Here is a 27,948-nt window from a genome sequence, read left to right as displayed (position 1 = left end):
AGCCATTTGGATTTTTTATTCTCTTTTTTAAATACTGTACAGTGAAAAATAAATACGCCTTCTCATCCACCAGACAAGGTGATGGGTCTCCCCAGCCCTGGGGGACCTTTCACCCCCTCTTCATACATACCCCTGGTTCTACTCCAAAACCTTCCCCATGCCTCCCACCCACTTATATACCCTTACTATCCCCGTCTTCCACAGTGATGAGGCCCCAGAAATGGGGGGTACAGGATGGGAGGAGGGATAGCAGGGGAGCCCCCCTGAACTGTCAAATCTGGGTGGGTCAAGGGGCATCCCCCCACCAAGTGGAGAATGGGGGTGTTCAGAGAGATTGGGGCATTAGAGGATAAAGGCACATCCAGTCTGATGGGGAAGGAGAGAGGCTCCCTCACCCTGGGGGTAGGTTGGACAAGAGGGAGGTCGGTATGACCCTGTTACACACCCCTCCACTATCTCCAGGAGGTTGGGGGGTACCCAAGCTGCTGTGCCACCCCCCTCCCCCCTAGATAAGAGCAGCTCCAGCGCAGGTCAGTTGGGCCTGTGAGGGCCATGGTGTTGGGCAGCAAGCGATATGGAGAAGGGAGGGATGTGGGATGGAGGTTTTATGAAACCCCATTCACCAAACTACCCAACTCCAGAGGGGCAGAGAGCTCCCCATTCTCTGAGGGGCCCTTAGGAAGCTTGCTGACAGAGTCACCCTAGGAGAGAAAAAGAATAGAGGGAGAAAGTCAGTAGTAATTCCTGTAGTAACTAACATTCCCTAACCCACAGGTGCCCTCCCCTCTCCTGGCAGGATTACAAGGATCTAGAGAACAAGCAAATTTTCCTCCTCTTTTTTTGGCTTTTTGGGTCACACCCAGTGATGCACAGGGGTTACTCCTGGCTCTGCACTGATGAATTACCCCTGGCGGTACTCAGGGGACCATATGGGATGCTGGGAATCGAAACCCGGGTTGGCAAACACCCTACCCACTGTTATTACTCCAGCCCCTCCTCTTTTTTTTTTTTCTTTTTGGGTCACAGCTGGCGATGCAGAGGGGTTACTACTGGCTCTGCACTCAGGAGTCACCCCTGGCAGTGCTCAGGGGACCACAAGGGATGCTGAAATTGAACCTGGGTCAGCTGCGTGCAAGGCAAATGCCCTACCCGCTGTGCTATTGCTCCAGCCCCCCTCCTCCTCCTTTTTTTTTTTTTTTTTTTGGTTTTTGGGTCACACCCGGCGATGCACAGGGGTTACTCCTGGCTCTTCACTCAGGAATTACCCCTGGCGGTGCTCAGGGGACCATATGGGATGCTGGGATTAGAACCCTGGTGGGCTCGTGCAAGGCAAATGCCCTACCCGCTGTGCTATCGCTCCAGCCCCCTCCCCCTCCTCTTTTTTATGCAAACATTCCACTAGTCTTAAAAACAGTCCAGACTATCACAGACTTCTCTGCAATTTAATAAAACTTTTTTTTTGAGTGGGGGCATGGAGTGGGTGGGCAGCAGTACACCTGGCAGTGCTCAGGGCTTACTCCCTGGTGGGGGCTGGGGGACCATACAGGGTGTCAAGATTGAACCTGGGTCAGTCATGTGCAAGGCAAACCCCTACCAGCTATTTTATCACTGAGGCCCCTCCATAAAATCTGGGAATTTTGCATCTGTTCCAGAAGAACAAAGGCAAGGCAGTGAGGTGAAGCTCTATCTTCTTGTTGCTTACCTTCTGTCCTGAAAGAGAATCCTCTGAGGGTTTAGTGCGTTCCAGGGGAGGCCGCTGGCGGCTCTGAGACTCTGCCCGGGAGATATAGTCAGCCACTGTCACTGGGGGAGGTAGAAGAGCAAAAGTTTTAAAAACAACTCAGACAACTAGAAAGCCCTGTTTTTCACAGGGTAGGAGCCATCCTATTTTTTCGGCTGAGGAAGTATTTCGGCCCCCAGTGTTAGCTGACCTGGCTGCCGATCTCCACTGACAGAACCATCAGTCCGATTACCACGATTACGGCGACGGCGACTTCGGTTACGGCGCTGGGGTTTTGACTCATCTTCTATGGGGCAGGAAAAGAGAAGTCACCCATCTGCTCTCTCACTTTCCATTCCTGTCCAACTCTAAGTTTTGAAATCCCAGACCAACCTCTTACCCAGGCCATTCTCTGTCATGCTGGGCCCTTCCAATTCCAAGCCTCCATCCATGACAGTTCTATCTTCATCGGTGCGGCGGCGACGGGAGCGGCGTCGCCTTGCACTTGCTGGTGGGGGTTCCCCTGGCTCTGAGTCAACTGGGGGCTCTGGTTCAGAGGTGTCCAGTAGGCTGTAGGGGTTACTATCTGGATCCTTTAGCACTGGGTAAAGGAAAAGGATTAGAGAGTCAGATGAGTATCTTTCCTTTGGCAAATGGTCGTGAACCTGGAACCCCGATACTGGCACCTGAGCTGATGGATGAAGAGTTGTATCTCGAGGAGGGCCGGGAGGCCGGTGGTGGGCCCCTGCCCCGGCCCACAATAGGCCGCCTCCTGCTTTCTTCTCCCCTCGTTGGGGGATCGCGGTCACCCAGCCCAGCTCGGTTGGGTTCCTCCCTCTTCTCTGACTCAGTCTCAGAAGCTGTAGATTGGTCTGAGCTGGGACCTAAAGAACAGAGTAGTGTTCATCAAGCCAGTGCCCTCTCCTGGGCATCTATTACAGCCCCCAAACTCAAAGACCTCCTCCATTCCATCTGGCCTCCACCACTGGCTGCCTCCTTTTTCCAAGGCTGTCTCACCATAGGAAGGACCACCTGTCCTGCGGCCTCGGCCACGGCCCCCATAGCTGCCACCATATGTTCGCGTGGTGTGGAGAGAGGAGGAGGAGCTTTCATCAGTGGTATATCCAGCTCTGTCACTGCCACTGCTGCCCCGCCCACTTCCTGGAGGGCGAAAGCCAAGCCCAATCTGCCGAAGCTGTTCATCAATTTGTAGCCTCTCCAAGCGAAGCTGCTCCACTTCCTGAGTAGGTAAAAGATGAAAGATACAGTACAATCAAAGAGTATTGTTCCTTTCAAGCTTCTCCACCCAGATCATTCTTATATATTTAATACTCTGAGTATCAAAAACAAGGAAAATTCTGAATCAAGTTCACAGTGCCAAATCTCCACCAACAATTCCTGTTCCTACTGAGAACAAGTGGGCAAGACAACTCCCAACTTTTCCACCAGCAATCTTCGTCCCCTTGCTATGCCCAGCTGTCCCCTGCTTAGGTTTCTGGCTTGTATACCTGTAGGTAGGAGAGATGATATTCCAGCAGAGCCTGAGCATTGCTGATATTCTCTCGGGTGCCAACAAATATGAAGGGAACCATTCCCTAGAGAGCAGAGAAAAGGAAAGATGGGTCACAAGAGTCATATGAAAGACTTTTTACCCCTTCCCTTTGTTAGTGCAGGGAGGAGCAGCTCCGTACACTTGGTTGTGCTGCTGAGATGCTTTTCTTCCTTTGGCTGCATTACTCCCACGCTTACATGATTCATGGGCAAGCAATCACATATTTTTGTTTTTGTTTTGTGCCATGCCTGGTGAAACTTCGTTTACTCCTGGTTCTGCACTCAGGGATCATGCCTGGTAGACTCAGGGGACTATATGGGGTTCTGTGGATCAAACCTGGGTTGGCTGTGTGCAAGGCAAGCAAGCACTCTACCCACTTTACTATCATTCAGGCCCTACAATTGCATACTTTATTGGATGACAGGAATCTCAAATGGCAGTGCCTATGGGGTGTTTCCAGGAATTTAATTCATGGCCTACAAGATACTAAGCTATCCCAAGTCCCCTCAAATGAAACCACTAAAACCCATCCTCTGAGAGTAGTCCAGCCAGTGGGATCTTTCTGACTCCACTGCTAAGCGAAAACCAAAATGTATGCTCTTTCTCCTGGAACCCCAGCCCTCAAATGGCTTTCAGAACAATCCCACCTATTTCTAGAAATCACTATTAGATGAAGCTGCTCCATACCTCCTCTCTGGGGTTCCTCTTGTCATTATCACCTTCCACTCGAACCCTCACCACACCAGATTTATCCACAATCTCCTGGATCACTTTCCCGTTCTTTCCAATCACTTTGCCTGTATGAGTAAAGGAGGATTAGGACTTTTGGAAAATAAACAAGGGCAAGGGTGATGACACAGAGAGCTGGAGTGCATGATTTACTAGAGGAGCCCTAGGTTTAATCCTCAGTCTTCTGAGCACGCCATCAAAATGGCCCTAGCACTGCAGTGAGAGTAGCTACCAGCACCTCTAGGTAAACAATCTTTCCATTTCTATATATGGATTCTGGTTTTTTTTGGGGGAGATGGGAAGGCACATCCAGCAATGCTCACAGCTTACTCCTAGCTCTGTGCTCAGAGATCACTCCTGGCAGGGATTGGGGGGAACATATGGAGTGCTGGGGATCAAACCTGGGTTGGCCAATGCAAGGCCCTACACACTGCACTATTGCTCCGGGCTCTGATTCTGCTTAATTTATTCTGCTACCAGGTTTCTAGTCTTCAAAAGACAAAATATAAAATCCCTAAAAATTGGCTTTTCCATTTTTGTCAATTCAACTGCTACACTTGTAAAACTAGAATTATGCCTGAAGTGCCAAGTCCAGAATCACTTGAGAGAATTTCACATCTGCCCTCTAGATACACACACCTCACCACACACATCCTCACCCCACCTCCAACTCACCAACCAGGTTCCTGGGTACTTGAACAGAGTCCTCAGAAAATTCAAGGTAGCTTCGGGCCTGTCGGCAGGCCTCAGGAGTCTTAGGGGGAAAGGATTATGCAGCTTTTACTAAAACAGAGGCTACCGATCGCAAACAATATTTTTACTGCTATACTGTCTTTGGGAAATGTGCTGGCACCAAAGACAGGGATGGGGGATCATGGCCCCTGACTCAGGTTTCCTTTCTACCACACCCTTTCCTCTCTCTCTCTATGCCCTAAGGAACCCAGATGACATATTTTTACTGACCTCCCCATAGATGCGGAAAGTACAGGTTTCTTCACCCAACTCGATTGCAGTCACTCCAGGTACTTTTCGGGCCTGCTGGATATTGGCTCCATGAGTCCCGATTGCTAGGCCCATTAGGTCCTCTCGCACTGTGAATTCCTCCTGGAATGCTGCTGCCAATTGCTTACTTGTCTGAAAGAAAAAAAGCACTGTAGGAATTCTAGTGGCGGAATCTCAGAACACCTGCCCATGTGTCCGGTGTTTTGCATAATTTCAAAGAAAAGTGTATGAAAAAAAGCCAGAATGACCCTAAACAACACTGACCATCATGTGGAGTTGCATTAAGAGTTCAGTAACTTTCGGGGCTGGAGAGATAGCACAGCGGGTAGGGCGTTTGCCTTGCACGCGGCCGACCCGGGTTCAATTCCCAGCATCCCATATGGTCCCCCGAGCAATGCCAGGAGTAATTCCTGAGTGCAGAGCCAGGAGTAACCCCTGAGTATCACCGGGTGTGACCCAGAAAGAAAAAAAAAAAAAGAGTTCAGTAACTTTCATTCTATTTCCATTTTTCAAATACCACTGTCTTAGTGGAGAAGACACAATGTGGATACTTTGGGCCAAAGTTCCAAATCTAGTTTTGAGATGCTAAATAAACCACTATTTGCCCCTTGGTCAATTACATTTGACCTACTTCTTTCCCAAACTGCTCGAAAAGATTAGTAAGGTTGGTGGGAAAATTTCACCAAGTATTTCACAAGTATAGGAACTATTACTTGACCAAACTAATGCCAACTTCCAAAATAAAACCTGGAGGGGGCTGCAGCAATAGCACATCGGGTAGGGTGTTTTGCCTTGCATGCAGCTGACCCAGGTTCTATTCCCAGCATCCCATATAGTCCCCTGAGCACTGCCAGGGGTAATTCCTGAGTGCATGAGCCAGGAGTAACCCCTGTGATCGCCGGGTGTGACCCCCCCCCAAAAAAAAGAAGCAAAATCAAACCTGGAGTACAATAGAAAGTATGAAGCTAGGAATAGGGGATGGAGAGATAGTTTAGCAAGTAGGGCATTTGCCTTGCACACAGAAGAGAAAGGTTCCATCCCCATACATTCTGCCGCCAAGAGTGATCCCTGAGTAGAGCCAGGAGTAAGCCCTAAATACCCTCTACCACGCCCCCGAAAAAAAGGTGTCAAAAATTATTTAGGGGGCCAGCGAGATAGTATAGCTGTTAAGGCACTTGCCTAACACATGGCTGACTTAGGTTCAATCCTTGGCACCCCATATGGCCCCCTCAAATCCAGCCAAGAATGGATTTGGATCCAGAACTCAGGAGTGATCCCTGAGTACAGCCACAAATGAGCCCTAAGCATAGTCGGGTATGGCTCAAATACCCTTGTCCCCCCCCTCCAAAAAAAATTACTCATTTAGGGCCAGGGAAATATCTCATTGGGCTGAGCACATGGTTTATATGCTAGAAGCCAAAGTTTAACACCCAGCACCATATAGTTCCCTAGGATACCTGGGAATAACCTCTGGATGGGAGTAGTTTGGGTGTGGCCCCGAATAAAATCACTGATTTAAGAAAAAAGGGGGGGTTGACCAGATAATACAGTGGGTAGGGCACCTGCCTACTTTGATCCCTGGTACACTATATGGTCCCCTATATGTCCCCTGAGCCCCACCAGTAGTGATTTCTGACCACTGATACAGGAGTAATCCCTGAGCACAGTCAGGTGTGACCCAAAACAAAAAGAAAAAAGAAGAAATTCTGAGAGTGCAGCAGTAAAATGCTTGCCTTGCAACAGCCAATCCAGGATTTGCTGGTCACTGCATGTAGTTCCCTCCATACCACCAAGAGTGATCCCTGAAAGTATGCACAGCCAGCTATGGCCTCAAACTAGCCACCCCCCACAAAAAAAAAAAAAAAAAAAAAGAAAAAGGAAAAAGGAAAAGCTACAGTGATTTACAGACTTAAAATGTCTATTTCTTTTTATTTTTTTTAAAGGTTTTTTTTTTTTTTTTGCTTTTTGGGTCACACCCGGCGATGCACAGGGGTTACCCCTGGCTCTGCACTCAGGAATTACCCCTGGCCGTGCTCAGGGGACCATATGGGATGCGGGGATTTGAACCCGGGTCGGCCGCGTGCAAGGCAAACGCCCTCCCCGCTGTGCTATCTCTCCAGCCCCATCTTTTAATTTTTTTTAATGTCTATTTTTTTAATAGCTTGGAGGCACAGGAGTCTTTAGAGTGTTGTTTCTTTTTTTATCCTTTATATAAAATAAACGTTTTTTGGAAACAAAACAATTTTATTAAAAAAAATTTATTTAGAAAAAAGTGAGGGAGAGAAGAAAGGTATGTGTACAAAAGAGAATCCAAGCTTCTTGCAGAGTGAAAAAATTCTCAATGTAATTTTGAAAATTACATTTTTTTTTCTTTTTGGGTCACACCTGGGTTACTCCTGGCTCTGCACTCAGGAATCACCTCCGGCAGTGCTCAGGGGACCATATGGGATGCTGGGAATGGAACCCGGGTCGGCCGCGTGCAAGGCAAATGCCCTTCCCACTGTGCTATTGCTCCAGCCCCTAAAATTACATTTTAAATGGGGGAGGAAGAGAGAGGGAGGGACAGAGAGAGAGAGAGAAAGAGAGAGAGAGGTGCCTGCAATAGAGACAGGCTGGGGGAGGGAGTGGCAGGAAAGAAACTGCGGACAATGGTGGTGGGAAATGTACACTAGTGATGAAAGGGGTATTAGAACACTGCATGACTGAAACTCAATCAAAAACAACTTTATAACTGTGTGTCTCACAGTGATTCAATCAAAAGAAAGAGAGAGAGGCTAGGGAGATAACAGAGGAATAGGGTGCTTGCTTTGCACATGACTGGCCCAAGTTTAACACCTACTACCACATACAGTCCTGAGCCTAACCAGGAGGGATCCCTGAGCACAGTAAGAAGAAAGCCCTGAGCAAGTCTGGCCCCAAATTCAAATCAAACAAAATGTTTCAGGGCTGGGAAGATAGCTGACAGGATGGGGAGAATGCTTTGCATGCAGAAGTCCCAGGTTTGGACTAAGTCAGGTATGGCCCCAAAACAAAAAAAGTCTGTTTTGTTTTTTTGTGGGTGGGTAGGGAGAGAATCATACCCAGAAATGCTCAGGGCTTACTTCAGGGCTCTTGGCTCAGGGATCACTACTGGCAGGGCTCCCAGGACCATATGGATGCCCCAGAGACTGACCCTAGATGCAAGACAAATCAGTCCAGCCCCTAAACTCCTATTTTTCAGATCTTGAAACTAAATTTGTATACTTTACCACAAAGGTAAAGAACTCTCAGGTCCTAGAAAAGTTGAACAGGCTACGTTACAACCATGAAAAAGATCTGCTTATTGGAAAACAGGACAGGTATAGTTGTACTATATGAGGGTAATGATGATTTTTAAATTACCAGTGTCAGGCTGGAGAGATGGTGCAGTCAACAGAACTTGATGCCCCTACTGCACCACCACAGCATTGTGGGTATGACCCCAAAACCAAATAAATAAACTGTTAGTGTCAGGGCCAGACTAGTACAAATAGTTGCCTTACTTGCGACTGACCGAAGTTCAATCCCTATCACCCCATATGCTCCCCCCAGACCCTTCTGGAGTGATTCCTGAGGAGTAAGCCCTGAGCACTGCTGGAAATGGGTCCAAAACAGAACAAAAAAGATCAATTCTGGGGTGTTTGTTTGCGCACAGCCAACTCAGGTATCCCATATGGTTCCCAGAGCACAGAGTACTGCCAGGACTAATTCCTACGTGCAGAACCAGAAGTAACCCTTGAGCACCGCTGGGTAATGTCCCACAGGGGAGACACCCCCCCAGCCCCATACTTGGTCCCTCAAAAAGGTTCCTACGTGCAGAACCAGAAACAACACACACACACACACACACACACACACACACACACACACACACACACACACACACACACACACACACACACACCCCACCCCCCTTGGCTGGGTAATGTCCCACAGGGGAGACACCCCCCCACCCCCATACTTGGTCCCTCAAAAAGGTTCCTACGTGCAGAACCAGAAACCACACACACACACACACACACACACCACCCCCCTTGGCTGGGTAATGTCCCACAGGACAGACACACACACGCACACCCCCCCCCACACACACACACCCACTCCCACTTGGCTGGGTAATGTCCCACAGGATGGACACACCCCCCCACCCCCCCACTTGGCTGGGTAATGTTCCACAGGACGGACACACACACACACACACACACACACACCCCCGTACTTGGTTCTCTCAAAAAGGTAACCAACAACTATCAAGATGTCAGAACTTAAAAGACCCGTATATGGTCAAAAAAAATTTTTTTTTCCTTTTTGGGTCAGACCCCATGATGCTCAGGAGTTACTCCTGGCTCTGCACTCAGGAATTACTCCTGGCGGTGCTCGGGGATCATATAAGATGCTGGAGATCAAATCTGGCAAGGACTTGAAAGGCCCTATAGAAATACTCATTGTCACAGATGAAGCTAGAACCCAGAAACACCAGAAGATTTGCAAGAAGTCAATTATTTGACAGAACAAGTCTCAGGATTCCATATTCAATGGTATTTTCAGTATACAAATGATTCTTAAACATAATCTGCTTGGGGTTTTGGGGAGATAACCAAAGGGGGTGGAGTGTATGCCTAGCATGCTTAGGCCTGAGGTTCATCCCCAGCATTATATGGTTCCTCTGACTACCACCAGGAGCAACACTCCCTACACAGCCCAGCACTGAGCTAGAGGTAGCCCCAAAGCAACACCAGGAGTGACTCCAAAAAAATGGGTAACCAAGTAACAGGGGACACGATTGGCTATTGATAGAGGCTACTATTCATAGTAGTAGATAAGTACTACTATATAGTACTACTCAGCTCAGAAGCTGCTGCATGCTGTGCTTAGGGATCATATGGTGCCAGGGATCAAACTGGGATCAGTCACTTTCAAGACAACTCCTTACCCCTGTACCATCTCTCCAGTCTCCACAACTTGTTTTATTTTGATTTTCAGACCACACCTGTCAATGCTCAGGGCTTACTCCTGGCCCTGTACTCAGGAATTACTCCTGACAGTGCTTGGGTGACAATATGGGATGCCAGGGATTGAAAATGGGCTGGCTGCATCAAGACAAGTGCCCTACTGCTTTACTATCTCTCCAGCCCATTTTAATTTTGTTTTACTTTGTTTTTAGGCTATACCTGGTGATGTGCAGGAGTTACTCCTGGTTCTACAATCAGGAATTACTCCTGGTGGTGCTTGGGAATGTGATGCTGGAATTGAACATGGGTCCACCATGTGCAGGGCATGCGCCTACCCACTATACTATCACTCCAAGCCCTATGCACCACTTGGGAGGCCTGACCCCAAAATGAAATTTCACTTGATCAAAGTGTTCCACTGCTGAAAGATGCTTGGGAAAACTCTACTATAATCTAACAGAGCTCTTCTTTCTTCTTTTTTTTTTTTTTTTCCGCTTTTTGGGTCACACCCAGCGATGCTCAGGGGTTACTCCTGGCTTTGCACTCAGGAATTACTTCTGGCGGTGCTTGGGGGACCATATGGGATGCCGGGGATCGAACCCGGGTCGGCCGCATGCAAGGCAAACGCCCTACCCGCTGTGCTATCGCTCCAGCCCCAGAGAGCTCTTCTTTTTAAAGGAGTCGGGGGCAAAATACGCAAGCTAGGTTTAATGGCCCAGAAAGTACCTAATCTTGGTCCTGTAATACAAGAAGATGGGGTAAAAAAGAGATAAAGGCCAATACCATTCAGCAATAAGAAGTAGAGCCAAGGCCGGAGAGACTGGACATGGGTTAAGACCCTTGCTGCCTTGCATGTGGCCAACCCCGATTTGATAACCGGCAGCCCAGAACCTCCCAAACACAGCAAGGAGCAACCCCAGAACAACACTCAATGTGGCCCCAGAGCCCACCTCCCCAGCCCCAGTACTAGAGCCAATACTGCAACTAAAACTTACTTCAAGGTGCTTGGTAGCTTCTTCGTTCCGAGACATGAGTAGCAGCTTGGTACGTAAGCTTCGGAAATGCATGTCACCTAGCAGGGATGCCCGCTTCACAGGGGCTTCTGTGGTAGACTAGGGGGGAAAAAAAGCAATAAAAAAGTCATTAAAATGCACTACTTGGAAGGGCTGGAGAGAGTGTATAGTTTGCCTTGCATGTAGCCAGCTTGGGTTAAATTCCTAGCACCACATATGGTCCCCTGAGTCCCACCAGGCATGATCTGTAGCACAGCAGGCTGTGGCCCAAAAATAAAAAGACTGACTTTGAGCTGGCAAAGTCAAAAGACTATTTGCCTATAGGAGGTCCAAAACTTCACATGGTCTCGAGCACCATCAGGAGAGACTCCATAGCAGCACTCAAAGTAGCCCTCGGGGGTTATAGTGCTCAGCACTGACAAGTAAAGCCCCAGAATTCCATAAAACAATCCAAGACCGACTTTATATGCTAGGCACGCGCCAAAGACTTGCCAAATCAGAATGTCTGAGTCTCTGAAAAATGTGGAAGGTAAGAAATCAAGTTAGCAGGGTTGGAGCGATAGTACAGCAGATAGGGCAATTAGCCTTGCACACAGCTGACCTGTTTTTGATCTCTGGCATCCCATATAGCCCTCTAACACTATCAGGACTAATTCCTGAGTACAGAGACAGGAGTAACCCCTGAGCACCACCACGCAAAAGCAATCAATCAATCAATCAATCAATCATCAACTTAGGGACAGGAAAATAACTCAAAGGACTGGAATATGTGTTTGCATGTTGGAGTCCAAGGTTCAAACCTGGTACCATACTGGCACCGCCAGAGGGACCCCGCTCCCAGCCCACCCCCAGCAATACTGGGTGTAGGAAAATAAGTAAGATACAAAATGAAATAACTCTAGAAAAGACAAAACTCACTGTCAGTCTCACAAGGGACTAGCAACTATCTGCATATGGGAATGATTTTAGATAGAAAGAACAGACCAAGTATAGATAGGAACTGCATCTAAAAAAATCCAAACATGTAAGGAAGAATCCCCTGTATACAACTACTGGTTAAAACAAAATTTAGGCACAAGAGTCCAAGAACAGATAACTGGATAAACAAACTATGGTGCGTATACTCAGTAGATTACAACTCAGCTATAAGAAAAGATGAATTCATGCAATTCACTACTACTTGGATTGATCTGGAGAGTACAGTGCTGAGTAAAGTTAGGAGAGGGGACAGACACAGTATGACCTCTCTAGTCATGGAGTAGAAAGAAACAAAGTAAGGGAATAACAAATGCCCAAACGCAACAGGAACTGAGAACTGGTCTTCAGTAGGAAGCTTGCCATGGAGGTTAAGGGGGATTATGATGACATTGGAGGACAGACATTGGAACAGTGGTAGAGGGAAGTAGACTCTCCAGGGTGGGGAGTGGGGCTATACAGTGTACTATATAGCAGTAGTGCTATATACCATAGTGCCTAAAATTGTAAAAAGAAAAAAAAATTAAGCAGTTAGAGAGCTAGCATAGCGGTTAAGGTGCTTGCCTTGAACTCAGCCAACCCCAGTTCAATACCCAGTACTGTATATAGTATCCTGAGCAATGCCAGGAAGTGGCAAGGGCCAAGGGCCATACCCAATGGTGCTAAGGATCGTAGGGTATAACCCTCACATCCCCAAAACCAACTAACCAAACAAAATAAAAGAAGAAAGGCTAAGGAAAGATGGAGTCAGAAGTAACAAAAGTCCTGACAAATAAGCATATTTTAGCTTCTCCCTTTCTGCATAGGGGCTGAAAGGAGAGCTGGAGAGATCGTACAGGGGTTAAGGCACTTGCCTTGCATGTGGTGGATCTGAGTTTGAGACCTTGCATCACATACGGTTCTCAAGACACAGTCAGGAGAGCCCCCACCTCCCAAAAAAGGGGAGGAGAAAAAACACTTGTTGGAACAACTTATGTGAAATTTGACAAAATAAACTCACCAGAATGAAGAGTTCACTATTTGTGATGTTGAGAAAGATACAGTTCGCTCCCAATGCTTTCTTGAACTCTTTATGGACACTTTCGTTAGAGCAGCTGCAGAAAAATGGTAAAGTGCTCAGAGGACTGCGTATAGAATGCAGTCTATGGTTTGGGGAAAGAGAGGGACCAAGGAAAACAAGAAAAGAGAAAGAACCGCAACAGAGGAAATGGGATAAGGAAATAAAGGAACTAAGAACATACTTAACGAGGGGATCAAGAGGGACCCAGAGAGTACAGCGGGTAAGGCATGTGGCCAACCAGTATTCAATCCCTGGTTATCACCAGAAGTGATCACTGAGCACAAAGCCAGGAATCAACCCCGAGCACCCCCAGTTATAGCCTTCCCTTCTCTCCCCTCCAGAAACAGGGGCTCAGGGCCTGAACAATAGTAAAATAGTACAGCAGGTAGGTCATTTGCCTTGTACGTGGCTGACCTGGGTTCAATTCCCAGCATCCCATATGGTCCCGAGGAACCACCAGGAGTAACCCCTGAGCATTGCTGGGTGTTACGGAGGAAAAAAAAAAAATGAGGGGCTCAAGAAGTTTTCAACTGCTAGTGTATGGACCAGAACCAGCGTGCAGAAATTTCTGGCTGCTTCACAAAACAGTTATTGCTGCTTAACTTTGTTTTGTTAATTACCAGTACAATGACCAGTGCTGGCTCACAGGTATAAGAAAGGCTGAAAACCAGAGACCGGGGAGATGGCTCAGAGGGACAGAGTACACATTTTGTATGCTGAAGCTTATGTTCAATTCCCAGCACTACATGGTTCCCTGGTACCACCAGCAGCAACCCCCAACCACAAGAGTTGGGAGGAGCCCCTGTGCACTGCTAGATGTGGTCCTAAAACAAACAAAAAGGATTAAAACACACTAGAGGGGCCAATAAAACAACAGAGAAAACTAAAACTGGGACTGGGAAAAACAGGACAGAGGAGAGCTGCAAAGAGGGCCCTCTATTCCCAACATCCATAAAACTCACGCCTCTCTCAGATCCTCAGGCACAGCCATGGTAACCTTGAAGAAGCTGCCTTTGGTTGCAAGGGGATTGGGATTAACTGGCCGAAGCCGTTCCAAGGTGACAATCTCATTGTAAGTAGCATCACAGGCAGCATATTCTATGACATAGAACTAGAAAAAGAAAGAAAAGTTGTTTCCCACCTATCCAGGATTAGAGCATGAATTTTAGCATTTCTCCCAAAGGCCTCCACCATCACTCACATCTCCCTTCATCATCCGCACCCGGGCCAGCCACCAACCACAAGGTTCTTGCTCATTGGCTCGAGAATAAACCTGAAGAGAAATAAAAAATAAAGGAGATATTGAGAACCTTCCCAAAACAAAAAATAGAACCAGAGAGTCTGGTACAAGAATTAAGAACTTACATGCAGCAGATCCCAGTTCATGCACCACAAGGTGCCCCAGCACCAACAAAAGCAGTCCCCGAGCACTGCCAGTGTGACCCCAAAACAAATAATGAAATAAAAAACACCAAAAATGGAATGAACATTAAAACACCTCAGGGGCCGGAGAGAAAGTACAGCGAGTAAGGCAAATTGCCTTGTAACCTGGATTCAATTTCGGTCAACCTGAATTCGGTCCCTGGCACCCCATATGATCCCTTGTACCCCGCCAGGAGTGATTCCTGAGCACAAAGCCAAGAATAAACACTGAGCACTGCCAGGTGTGGTCCAAACTACCTATCTCCTCCCCAAATCACACACAAAAGGACACTTCATAAGTATCCCTAGACAAAGAAAAAGGAAACCAAAAAGGAGATACTAATTAAAAATTAGAGGATAGGGTCAAGTAAGGTGCATGCCTTGTACTCCACTGAACATAGTTTGATCCACAGCACCATACAGTGTCCTAAGTATCACTCGCTCAGGCCTTAGCACTGTATCTCTTGTGCAATTGGCTCAGTATCAAAAAAATCAAGAATACTGGATTTTAGACATTATAAATGGAAGAAAAGTGAATCCCCAGAAACTCGAAAGCTCCATGAGAATTTTACTGACAACAACAGTCATGAACTGCTGCAATTCACCTTTTGTTTTTGATTTTTGGGTAAACTCCGGCAGAACTCAGGGTAGTACTATGTGTCCCAAAACATAAAAAACAGAACCAGAGAGAGTCTAGTAAAAGAGTTAAGACCTTACATGCAGCAGATCCCAGTACCATGCTGGGACTAAACCCAGGATACCACATGCAGAGTATGCACTCTGGCCCTTTGAGCTATTCCAACCAGCCCACACAATTCACTCTGCTCCCCCAAGCCCCACGACTTTTCTATAAACCATCTGGCTGGAGTAGAAGCTTAAGTTTGGGAAGAAAGGAGAGAGAACCAACCAGTAAGGAGTCTAGGATAATCATCGGGGCAAAGGAGATGGAGAATTCTGATTAAGGGGACATTTAGAAAAGGTGGTCTCCATGGCCCTTACCTCCACCTCATCCCCTTCTGTGATCTCCTTATTATAGTCAGCTGGAGGTGGAAGCCGGACATCCCCAAAAGGAATTTGTCTTTCACTCTGCCAGCTGCAAGGAAAACAGTGATATGAAAGCTAATCAGGCTGATATGATTGCCCATTTCTTCAGGAAAGGCTTACTGCTTCCACTGGGCAATGGCTACCTTCCTTAGTGACTAAAGGCTAAAACCCAGGCCTTGCTCCGTACTGGTGGCTTCCATCTCTTGCTAGAATCTAAATACTAGATCAAACAGCCCCTGCCCTCACCAAATTTCATCCCTTTCCACTCTTGAGATTCATTTAAGTTGTGTAACCCCTTTCCCCAAACCCTCAGCTCTCCCCTACCCATTACATGCCTCAAGGGATTCAGCTGCCCCCTCTTTTGCACTCTCCTTTTAGAACCTATAATGCTGGATTCTATTCCCAAAGTCTTACTTGTTTTCAAAGAAGATGGTGACAGAGTCTTCATGGACATCCTTCACAAAGCCCTAAAATGAATTTTAGAAGAAAGTAAAAAGAAAATGACATTTATCATCACCTCAGCCAATATGGGAACAGAGATATTTGGAAGCCCTTACACTAACTTTGGAAGGGACATGAGCAATCCAAAGACAGGGTCAAGAGAGCTGTAATGGGAAGAATACAAAGGCAGAGAGAGGCAGGAAACTACACTGGCAAGGTCAGAGATAAAGCAAAAGCAAGAAATCAAGTAGAAGGGAAACCAAAACTTTAAAAAAGTGTGTGTGGGTGAAGGGGAGAGGGAGTGCAGGCTGGAAGGAGAATACAGGGGTAAGGTGCTTGCGTGACATGCACCAGACCCAGGTTCAGTTCCTGGCATCCTATATGGTCCCCCAGGGATAATTCCTGCGTGCAGAGGCACAGATGTAACCCAAAAACAAAAACCAAAACCAAAATTAAGTAGAAGGGAAATACCTGAATCAAAACTGCTTGGGTGTAGGAGAGAGAACTCAAAGGGCTGAGAACATCCTTTGCATGTAGAAGCCCAGGTTAGATCCCAGGCACCACATGGTACCCGAGGACCATGGGGAGTGACCCTCCCATACAGTGCCCAGAATGGCCCTCTAGCACTGCAAGGTGTAACCCCAAAACAAAGACAAACAAAAAACCCTGCTTGGAAAATACAGGCTTACTGTGGTCCTGACAGAGGCCTCCTATTATGCTAAATCTCTTGCCAGAGTTCAATTAAAATACCCACAACATTCAGTAAGGCTAAGAATATTCCATGAGACAATGGGAAGCTGACCTGGAACACTCAGAGCACAACAGGACTTGCCCAGAGCAGAACCACAAGACAGAGGGAAAGGTGTTTACCTTGCATGTGGCCAAGACCCAGGTTCCATCCTTGCTACCCCATATAGTCCCCCAAACCTGCAAGGATTGATCCCTGAGTGATCACTGTCAGGTGTGGCCCCAAAAAACCGAACAAACAAACAAAAAAAATAGGAACTGCCAAGAGAGGAGGTCAAGCTCTCAAGTGAAGAGACCTAAGCAAATTTGGTGTCTTGATGCTTGAGTACTAAGAGGATAATGAAAACAAAATGTTTATAGTTTACAGAAACAAGTTTTAGACTTAGCAGATGTGAGATTTCTTTGTATGGTACAGAGTACTGTGATGTATAAAGCATAAACTTTACCACCGAGCCATGTACATGGTCCAACAGATACGGAGAGTTCTGAATATTATACTATGACCACTAAGAATAAAAAAAAAAAGGGAGAAATAGTGGAGCTGAAGAAATAGAACAGCAAGTAGGGCAATGCCTTGCACAAAGTCGACCCGGATTTGATCTCCAGCACCTATGTGGTCCCGAGTGCCACCAGTAGTAATTTCTGAGTGTAGAGCAGGAGTAACCCTGGGCATTGCCAGGTATGTCCCAAAACATAAAAAAACAAAAAACAAAAAAAGGGGGTGAGGGTTGGAGAAGAGTGGAGCAACTTAGGTGCTTGCCTTGCACGTGGCCAAACTGGGTTTGATCCCCAGCTCCCCATATGGTCTCCTGAGCAGTGCCAAATGTGACCCCTGAGCAGTTGGATTTGGCCCAACCCCCCCAAAGAGTATGAAAATATAACATTCGTATAAGTGCCTGACCTTGGTCTTTGTTATAATCTTAACAAAGGTGAAAAACGTCCAGAGAGATAGTATAGCAAGTAAGGTGCTTGCCTTGCACATGGCCAACCGAGGTTCAATCCTTGGCATCCCATATGGTCCCCCAAGACCAAAAGTGATTCCTGAATGCAGAATCAGGAATTATCTGAGCATTGCTGGGTGGTTAAAAACAACAAAACAAAAAAACTAACAAACAAACCAAAAAATCCAACTCCCACAAAGGTAAGAACAGGTATTTGTCCACTTGTTTCCTCTGTGCTCACTGAGGAAGCTAAAGTTGTCTTCTCTGATCCCAATTTCTCCATCTTCTCTACTTTTAACACTTAAAATTAGATTGCAATTTTGATAAAGTACGATTTATCAACTTGGTTTTTTTGTGTGATCTTTTAAGAATTATACCTTATCCAAGGCCACAAAGATTTTACAGCTAACAGAGTAAAAGCAGTGGTAGCAAAAAGTGAAAACTGCCTGCTTATAAAGAAAAATAAGGCAGGGCTGAAGTAATAAAAAATTTGTTTGAGTTAGAACGATAGTACTAGTACGGCGGGTAGGGCTTCGATTTCCGGCATCCCATATGGTTGCCCAAGCACTGACAAGAGTAATTCGAGTGCAGAGCCAGGAGTAATCCCTAAACATTGCCAGGTGTGACCCAAAAAGCCAAAAAACAAACAAACAAACAAACACCCAATTGCAGAAGTCCCTAACCTTGACTGTGACCTTTGTTATGATCTTAACAAAGACAGGCCAGGGCATAGTACAATGAGTAAGATGCTTGCCTTGCATGCAGCCAACCCAGGCTCAATCACTGGCATTTATTTCATATGGTCCCCCAAGAACTGCCAGGAGTGATTTCTGAGTGCAGTCAGGAGTGACCCCAGAGCATCTCCATGTGTGGTCAAATAAATAAATGAGGGGCTGGGGCAATAGCACAGCAGGTAGGGCATTTGCCTTGCACGCGGCCGACCCGGGTTCGAATCCCAGCATCCCATATGGTCCCCTGAGCACCGCCAGGGATAATTCCTGAGTGCAAAGCCAGGAGTAACCCCTGTGCATCGCCAGGCGTGACCCCCCCAAAAAAAAGCAATAAATAAATAAATGAATGAATGAATGAATGAATGAATGAAACACAAGGAGGCCAGAAAGTGCAGAGAACAGGGCACTTGCCTTGCACATGGCCAACCTAGGTTCGATCCCCATCACCCCACATAATCCCCAAAGAACTGCCAGGAGTGGTCCCAGAGCAGAGCCAGGAGTAAATTCTGAGCACTACTGGATGTGGCCCAAACACCAAAATTAATTTGGGGAATGACAGCGGACCCACACACATGTAAGGCATTCGCTGTCCCTGAGCCACCTCCTGCTTTATTTTGTATGTGGAGGGGCCACTCACAACAATGATCTGGAACTATCCTGGCTTTGTATTCAGGGCTTGCTCCCAGTGGTGTTCAGGGGACCATGTATGCATGAATGCAGCGAACAGGAGCCTCCTGTATGTAAAGCATGCACTTCAGCCTTTTATCTCCCAAGCCCTAATATTCTTTCTGCCAACAGATAGGAGCCTCATACAGCAATGGGAAAAGCGTTGTGGGGCTTGGAAACTCCTCTATTTGGCCTGAAAGTTCAATGGCAGTGTCAGGTATGAAGGCTAGAAGTGGATACATGTGCAGGGGGCCATGTGGTCCCCAGTGTTGAACTCAGGGTCTCTTGTTAAGCATGAGTTATCTCCAACTCTTTTAGGAATTTTTCTGGAGCTCAGAAGCTATCCATGGCTCTGTGCTCAGGAGAGACCTTTGGTGGTGTTCAGGGGATGATAAGTGGTGCTGGAGATCTGAATAGGGTTACAGCTGCTGCAACTGCATGCAAGACCTTACATTCTGTGCCATCTCTTCAGCCCACCCCCAATTTTGCTATATTTAAGCCTATTATCCATTTTGATAAAATATTATATAGTTTTGGGGCTGGAGTGATAGCACAGCGGGTAGGGCATTTGCCTTGCACATGGCCGATCTGGGTTCGATTCTCAGCATCCCATATGGTCCCCCTGAGCACCGCCAGGAGTAATTTCTGAGTGCATGAGTCAGGAGTAACCCCTGTGCATCACTGGATGTGACCCCAAAACCAAAACAAAAAAACCCAAAATAAATATTATGCAGTTTGTAAGCTATGGACCAAAATTTGGGGTTTCTTTTGGGGCCACAATGATCAGTGCTCAAATGTTACTCTTAGCATGGCAGTCCAGGATTGTTCCTAGTAGTGCTGGGGAACTATGTAGTACCAGGGACAGAACTTCAGCCTTCAGCTTGCTGCTCCAGTCCCCCAAATTATCTCCCCAGCTCCACAGGGAGTCCCCATCTTATTCCCCCTCAGAATTGGTGATAGACTGCAGAGCTTCACACACACAAGGGAGGTTTTCTACCACTGTTATAGCCTCAGCCCCCACAGTTAAATTTTTGTTTTTTGAGTCACACCAGCTCTAAACTCCTGGTTCTGAGCTCAGGGATCACTCCTAGCAAGCTGAGGGGGTGGGGAAAATGACTCTAAGTGTTGCCAGGGATCAAACCAAGGCAAGCACCTTATCTGTTGATACTATTCTTCTGGGACATCCCACAACTAAGTTTTAACTTATGGATACCCAGGTATTTGAGCACTATTTGCTGGAAAGACTACCCATTTTTGTTTTTCGGCCACACTCGGTAATACTGAGGAGTTATTCCTGGCTGTGCCTGGGGGACTATATGGGATGCTGGGGTTTGAACACAGATGAGCTGCATGCAAGGCAAGCACCCTTTCAGCTGTACTACCTCTCTGGCCCCAAGATTATCCTTTCTCTGCTGATTTTCACTTAATTGTGGTGATGGAGGCCAGCTACCAATACCAGTTCTTACTATTCTCCACTCAAGTCTTCTGAGGCATGGGGCTGGAGCGATAGCACAGTGGGTAGGGCGTTTGCCTTGCATGCAGCCAACCCGGGTTCAATTCCCAGCATCCCATATGGTCCCCTGAGCACCACCAGGGGTAAATCCTGAGTGCAGAGCCAGGAGTCACCCCTGAGCATAGCCAGGTGTGACCCAAAAAGAAAAAAAAAATATCAAGTCTTCTGAGGCAATTTTACCCTCTCCCCTTCTGGGTGCTTCTCTTAATTCATTAAAGTATCCCTTTCCTTTTTCACCCTCCAATAAAAGTATGGATTTCTAGGATCACTTCTACCAGCCTCTTCAGCAGTCTATTGAAATTTTTTTCTGAAACATCGCCGGGTGTGACCCAAGAAGCAAAGAAAAATAATTTTTTTTAAATTAAAAAAATTAAAGTTTCTTAACGCAGGAACACTGGGCACCATATGCACCTCATGATCCTCCAACCATACTCAACACAGACACAGAGAACAAGAGTATGATCCTTACCACCTAAAACAAATTATAAAAAAGTTCTGTCTCAAAACATTTTAAGGATAAGATAAAAGGAGTGGAAGAGAGCAGAAAATCAACTGCCAGTCTTTTTTGAAGACATTTCTATTCCTGGACATCACATTCACAGAGAATACATTTAACTTTTTTTTTTTTCTCCTTTTTGGGTCATACCCAGCAATGCTCAGGGGTTACTACCCACTGTACTATCGCTCCAGCCCAGAATACAGTTAAATCTAATTCTAAGTGTCAGGGTTGAGCCTCAAGTGGCGGTAGCAAATATCACCCTTTTTTTCCCACTCATCTGTGGGAAGGGGTAAAAATGCAGAGTTTTGGGGTTGGGAGAGAGTTGCACTATATTCCCTAGCACAAAGTAGCTACCAGCCCAGCTTGTAATGGCTCTAAAAACCAAACAAAAAATAAACAAGAAAAGCAGAGTTTTAATGAAGTTATACTTTGCAATGTTCAGTACTGTTTTATTTGGCGGCTGCACCCAGCAGAACTTAGGTCTTACTCCTGGCCATGCACCCAAGAATCACTCCTGGTGGTGCTCAGGGGACCATACCTAGCTCAGCCCCATACAAGGAAAATGTACTACCCTCTGTACTTCCTCTCCAGTCCCTAATTATTTTCTGTGACTTATCTAATGGCATGCCAGACTTACTCCTGGCTTTGCACTTAAGGGATTATATGCAGTGCCAGGGACTGAACCAAGGTGGACTATACACAAGGCAAGAGTCTTTTTTTTTTTTAAAGGCAAGAGTCTTGATCTCTGGATTCTCTCTGGTCCCTAGTCACTCACTGTTCAAGATTTCCAGTATTCTTTTCCATCAAATAGAGAATAACAAAAGTTTTCTCAACTTCCTATCACACTCAGTCTATCCTTAATTCTACCATTATCACCCTCTTCTTTTCCTCCAGTGGGGGAGATCTCAGTCGGGGGAAAGCAAGCGCTAAATTCTTCTCTGCCCATGCTTACTGACTTACTGACACAGATGAGAACATTCACAGATAAGTGAATCCCTAGGAAGTCAGAGCCAGAGAATGACTTGATTCAGTGGCCTAAGCATATCTCAATTTGACCTAACAGTGCCTCCTAATAAGAGCCTAAGAGTAAGGGTTGGAGCAATAGTACAGCGGGCAGGGCATTTGCCTTGCACGCAGCCGACCCAGGTTTGATTCCCAGCATCCCTTGTGGTCCCCTGAGCACCACCAGGAGTAATTCCTCAGTGCATCACCAGGTGTGGCCCCCCCTCAAAAAAAAAAGAGCCTCGGAATAGGCTGAGGAGAGAACAGGCGTTACAATAGAACCCTGCATGTAGCCAACTAGTCCCATCTCTGGAACTACCAGGAACAACTTCCAAGCACAGAGTCAAGCGTAGCCCCTAAGCACGGCTGGGTATAACCACAAAACTCTACACCATCTTCTGCTTGTTTCTAAGCAGAAGAGATTCCCAAGTTCCTAGGAACATCAGTTTCCTCAAATTAGGACATAGAAATAATTCTCAACTTTCAGTTCATCTGGAAATCCTGGACTCTCATAAGACAGGAGAATTAGAAGAAAACAAAAAGCCTCATTAAAAACTACATGTTGAGGGGCTGGAGTGATAGCACAGCGGGTAGGGCGTTTGCCTTGCACGCAGCCAACCCGGGTTCGAGCACCGCCAGGTCCTCTGAGCACCGCCAGGGGTGATTCCTGAGTGCAGAGCCAGGAGTAAGCCCTGTGCATTGCCAGGTGTGACCCAAAAAGCAAAAAACAAACAAACAAACAAAAAAACAAAACAAAAAAAACAAACTACATGTTGAGACTAAGGATGATGTACATTCCTTAAGATAAAAAAGAAAAGGGCGGGGGTTAGAATATAAAAGATGTGAAAAATCTGGTGACTGCCTTACAAGCTGAACAGATACTTCACCTGGGAGAGTACAACCTAAGAAATAAACTTATGAGGCAAAGAGATAGCTCAATAAGCCAGAGCACATGCGAGGGATGGCTCAATTATTGGCAATCACATGGACCCCCACCATGGTTAGAAGCAACCCCCAAATAATGACCTGAGAGCAACCACTGTGCACTGCCAGGTATTGCCCACCCCTCAAAAAAAAGAATACTTTTAAGGTTAGAGTGATATTCAGCAAGTAGGGTGTTTACCTTGCATGTAGCTGACCAGGGTTCAAATCAGGCACTCCATATGGTCCCCCTAAACCACACAGGTATAATCCTTGAATGCAGAGTCAGGAGTTAAGTCCTAAGCACTGCTAACTGTTAAGTATGCCCCCCTCAAAAAAAAAAAAAAAAAACCCTTTAAATTCTGACAGAAAAAGAAAAGTTGATGGGATAACTGCAAAATAATTTAGGTCCCAGCTAACAGTTATAGTTTCATCCTGTAAGATTAACAACAGGACTTAATTCTGTAAGATGGGGGAAAAAAGGCATTTTCTTAAATTTATAGCTCTAGAAACAATATAAACATTCCATGATCTATATTGAAGTTTGCTGAGTCATAAAAGCTGTAGTGGGCTGGGGATAGAGTTCAACAGAACAGCACTTGTCTTGTATGTGAGGTCTTGAGTTTGATCCCCAGAACCACACACACAAATAAGTATAAAGTACAAAACAGTTTAGTACCTATATGGCTTTCTGAAATCTTAAGAAAGACTAATCTGGGACTGTAGATAGTTCAGTGAGTAGGGTGTTTCCCTTGCACATAGGCAACCCAGGTTCAGTCCCCAGCACCACATACGGCCCCCTGCCCCTAGCCCCTAGCCCCGCCAGGAATGAGCCCTGAGTGCAGAACCAGGAATAAACACTGAACAGAGCCAGGTATGCCCCCAAAACAAAAACAGAAAGATTAATCTGATTTTAGCTATATACTGTTGTCTTTAACTGGAGTGTGGGGCAACAAATGCTAAAGTGACCCACTTTAAGCATTCTGTCCCCAACTTACTCATGATCAGAGCTTTTCTGCTGGACTCTTTTATGTAGAAAAGGAAACATCTCCCTTCCCAGCCATTTCACATAGTTAAATTGAACTGGATACCAATGTTTCCCAACTGTTCTTGGTTCCCATGTTTTTATATATATATATATATATATATATATATGTATATATATATATATTTTTTTTTTTGCTTTTTTTGGGGGGGGTCAAACCCAGCAATGCTCAGGGGTTACTAATAACTCTGCACTCGGGAATCACTCCTGGCGGTGTCTGGGTGACCATATGGGATGCCAGGAATTGAACTTGGATTGGCCACGTGCAAGGCCCTACTCGATTTACTACCACTCCAGCCCTGGTTTCCATGCTCTATGGAACACACTAAAAAACTAACTTGATCTCAAACTCATCTTATGAATCACTAAGGGGCCCGATAGGTAGTACAAAGGGTAGGGCATTTGCTTTACATATGACTGATCCCATTTGATCTTCCACACTGCATTTGGACCCCTAGCACCTCCAAGAGTGATCCTTGAACAGAGAACCAGGAGTAAACTCTGACCATAGCTATGTATGTGGCCCACTTCTCAAAAAGGAGCACTTTTCCTCAACCCAAGAGATGGTATAAGAGGTGGGGACTTGCCTTGCATGTGGCTAAGGCTGCCATGACCTTATTCAAATCACTGGCATTACAAATGGTGCCCAGAGTATTAACTGGGGTCACTCCTAAGCAAAGAGCCAGGAACAGCCTCTGAGCATTGCCAGGGATGCCATTCCTCACCAAAAATGAAAAAAATCCACAAAAAAAAGAAAAAACAAAGAATCACTTTTCTTGGGACTCAGATTTTGGGTGTTGGTAGATTCAGATGAAGAACAAGATACCTGGGAAAACTCATAATTATGAGGAACGATAACAAAGGTAATTCAAGCTTGGAAGAATCAGAAATTAAAGGGAAAAACAAGGAAAACAAAAGTTCTACTGGGATCAGACTAACAGAGAAAGTGCAACATTAAGAAAATATGCAAGCTGGTTAAAATAGACAGTTTAAAGGGTTGAGTGCATACTCTGTATGCAGGCAGGTCCAGGTTCAATCCCTACAATGCACTTCATGGTCCCTGAAGTACTACTGGGACCAGCAAAAGACCTGAAACACTTCTGGGTATCCCCCCTTCCCCCCTCCAGCAAAAAAAAAAAAAAAAACTTTGCAGAAAAAAATAGAGAAAAACTCAATCTGAAGCTTTTGTCAGGCATGGAAAAAGGTGGTTCCTGGAGAGGAATCATACAGGGAAAGAGAAAAATTAGGATATAAAGCCAAAGATCTATATTGTGAGAGTAAGTTAATATAGATTTATGTATCTATAGGTATGGAATATAAAGATAAAGAAATCTGGTAAGGGAAATAAGGCAAAAATAGAGAGGCATGAGAGCCCGGGAGAAAGTAGGTAATGTGCTTGCCTTGCACACAGCTGACCCCAGTTCAATCCCCAGCATCACAGGACTAGGAGTTAAGCCCTGAGCACTGATGGGTGTGGTTCCCCCCAAAAAAAGGATATATATAAAATGGATAAGAACTGCCTATACTGAATTTTATCAATTGAAACTAGTGTAGAAATCTTCTGTTCCAAAAGCAAGTACAAGCCCCTTTTCAGTTACAGTAAGATATGACTTCATAGGGAAGAACTCAGAGAATGTCATTTCCAAGGCTTTGAAAGAGAAAAAGGTTGAGGGGAAAGAGGGGGGCATTTCACACAAGTGATGTAAGGAGTACAAAGATTTATGCTCCTCCATTTAAAAAATTAATAAAAGGGGGGAATCAGAAAAGATTCTGATAATTGAAGTCATAAAGCCTAAAGGAATTTAAAATAACAAATTATGGGGCTGGAGCGATAGCACAGCGGGGAGGGCGTTTGCCTTGCACGCGGCTGACCCGGGTTCTAATCCCAGCATCCCATATGGTCCCCTGAGCACCGCCAGGAGTAATTCCTGAGTGAAGAGCCAGGAGTAACCCCTGTGCATCGCTGGGTGTGACCCCCCCAAAAAATAATAAAATAAAATAAAATAACAAATTACACAAGAAAACACTTGTGACAGTCAAGAGGCTTTTGACTGTCAAAATTCTAAGCCAGTTAAAATTCTGGCTTAATTTAAATGATGGAAGGGGAACGTCCTACAAGAGTCAGAACAGGCAAATGAGATAAAACAAATACAAGGAGTTCTTTTTTTTTTTTTTTTGCTTTTTGGGTCACACCCAGCGATGCTCAGGCGTTACTCCTGGCTTTGCACTCAGGAATTACTCCTGGCGGTGCTTGGGGGACCATATGGGATGCCGGGGATCGAACCCGGGTCGGCCGCGTGCAAGGCAAACGCCCTACCCGCTGTGCTATCGCTCCGGCCCCACAAATACAAGGAGTTCTAAGGATCAAACCTGTGGAAGGGAGGATCAGAATTACTTCTGAAAGGTAGTCCCCTTCTTCAAACTGATTCCCAAATTGGGAGACTTGGTCAAAAGGTAAGTGGAAACCTCAAGAAAAACAGGGAATCCTCATGAAATCCCTCTATTACAAATCATGCATTTCTTGATTTCATGATAGGTACGATCTCAACGTGCTGGACGTCAAAATCAGAAGATACAAATCCATCACTGGGCTGCATGCCTTGGGATAAAGGAGTGAGAGAGAGGAGAAAAGCTGCCACCTTACGGCTAGGAGGCAGCTAGACTGGTACAACCCAGAGTACCTAAGATCAAAGATGCCAAATGTCATAAATGAAATCTGTTTCTCCAAAAAGGTTGGCAACAAAAATGTATGAAGTGGAGGGAGTCTTCCGAATTAGTAGACAAAGCTCTCTCCGAGGAATATTAGAGAATCTAATATGGGATTGCCTTCCCAAGGGGGAACTGGGGAGCATAAAGGATTCTTCATGGGCTTGGACTACGGGGAAGAGATGGTTAAGGTTTAAGATACGTCTTCTAGGTAACAGGAAAAGTCACCACGATGGGTAAATGGAGGTCTCCTGCGGGGAGGGGAGGGACCCTGACCGATGCTGAATGCCCTGGTGTTCATGACTCCGAGATGGAAGGGTAGAAGCAGGCTAACCAAGGGGCTAGGAACACGAGGAAGGAGGGAACTTGCAGCGGTGGGAGGAGGACTGTGGGTGGGAGCGTGGGTCTAAGAGCCTAAGGGTCAGACTTGCCTGCAAACGCTCGATCCCATCCCACTCTTCCCTGCTCTCTCGGGGGAAAGGGAGCTACGCTAAAGACGGATGTCCCCGGTCGGCGCGCCGCCTCACCTTGTAAAAGGCCCCGTTGGAGCCGCGCACCTCGACAGGCAGTCCCGACTCCACATCCCCCCCTGAGGCCAGGCCGCCCATGGCTCCGCCACCGCCTCCGACTCCCCCGGAGGCGGCAGCAGCAGCGGTCTGAGTACGGGCCGGGCCAGGCCCCCGGCGTCTCCCCGGAGGAGGCGCGGGAGGGGGAGCCGCGGGGGGCGGGAGCCGGGCCGGCCCCACGGCGGCCCTGCCACAGCCAACGAGCAGGGGGCCGGGGCCGGGGCGCTCCCCGTCCACCGCCGCCGCCTTGGTCTCCGCCACCGTGAGGGAAACGGCCGCCGCCGCCGCTGCTTTCGTCACCTCAGCTTCCGCCTGCCGCCGCCCCGGCTGCTGCCTCAGTCCCGGGACCCGCTGCTGCTGCCGCCGCCGCCGCCGCTGCCGCTCCACGGCCTCCACCTCCCCCTGTCGCCGCCGCCTACTGCGCAGGCGCACGGAGCACCCGCCCGCCGCGCGCGGAGCCCCGAGGCCCACGGCGCAGGCGTCGAGGCTGCCGACCCAGCTCGCGCTAGCCAGCACATCAGGGCTTCTCCACTCTCGCGCACTCTCTCACGCCCCCTCCTGGTCGCTCACGGCGCTTGCGCACATTGCCAGGAGCCCTCTTTCTTCCCCACCCCACCACTCCACTGAGCCCATCTCTGCCTTTCCCCGCCTCACAACAGTGGAAGCGAACCAATCAGAGGGAG

General features: G+C 46.8%; 1 protein-coding gene across 2 annotated transcripts; it reads right to left on the bottom strand.

Moving 5' to 3' along the window:
* Nucleotide 1: 1 nt before the first annotated feature.
* On the bottom strand, nucleotides 2–27,731 carry FXR2 (FMR1 autosomal homolog 2). Of its 2 annotated transcripts, none has more exons than XM_004604861.2 (17): nucleotides 27,227–27,731; nucleotides 15,902–15,954; nucleotides 15,443–15,536; nucleotides 14,223–14,294; nucleotides 13,984–14,132; nucleotides 12,962–13,055; nucleotides 10,969–11,085; nucleotides 4,965–5,135; nucleotides 4,677–4,755; nucleotides 3,960–4,069; nucleotides 3,229–3,315; nucleotides 2,738–2,960; nucleotides 2,407–2,604; nucleotides 2,121–2,321; nucleotides 1,932–2,027; nucleotides 1,703–1,803; nucleotides 2–701 (listed from the first exon to the last, which is right to left on the bottom strand). In XM_004604861.2, exons 1-17 carry the CDS (start codon nucleotides 27,305–27,307, stop codon nucleotides 606–608), a joined length of 2,022 nt encoding a protein of 673 aa, XP_004604918.1. In that variant the 5' UTR covers nucleotides 27,308–27,731; the 3' UTR covers nucleotides 2–605. The 2 variants fall into 2 exon arrangements, with proteins under 2 accessions (XP_004604918.1, XP_054987908.1); XM_055131933.1 differs by having other exon boundaries at nucleotides 27,566–27,719.
* Between the last annotated feature and the right edge of the window lie 217 nt (nucleotides 27,732–27,948).

This window comes from Sorex araneus, chromosome 3 (assembly GCF_027595985.1).
Source record: "Sorex araneus isolate mSorAra2 chromosome 3, mSorAra2.pri, whole genome shotgun sequence".
NCBI classification, from domain to species: Eukaryota; Metazoa; Chordata; class Mammalia; order Eulipotyphla; family Soricidae; genus Sorex; species Sorex araneus.
Note: the sequence above shows the minus strand (reverse complement) of the source record. Positions and strands in the feature narration are given on the sequence as shown.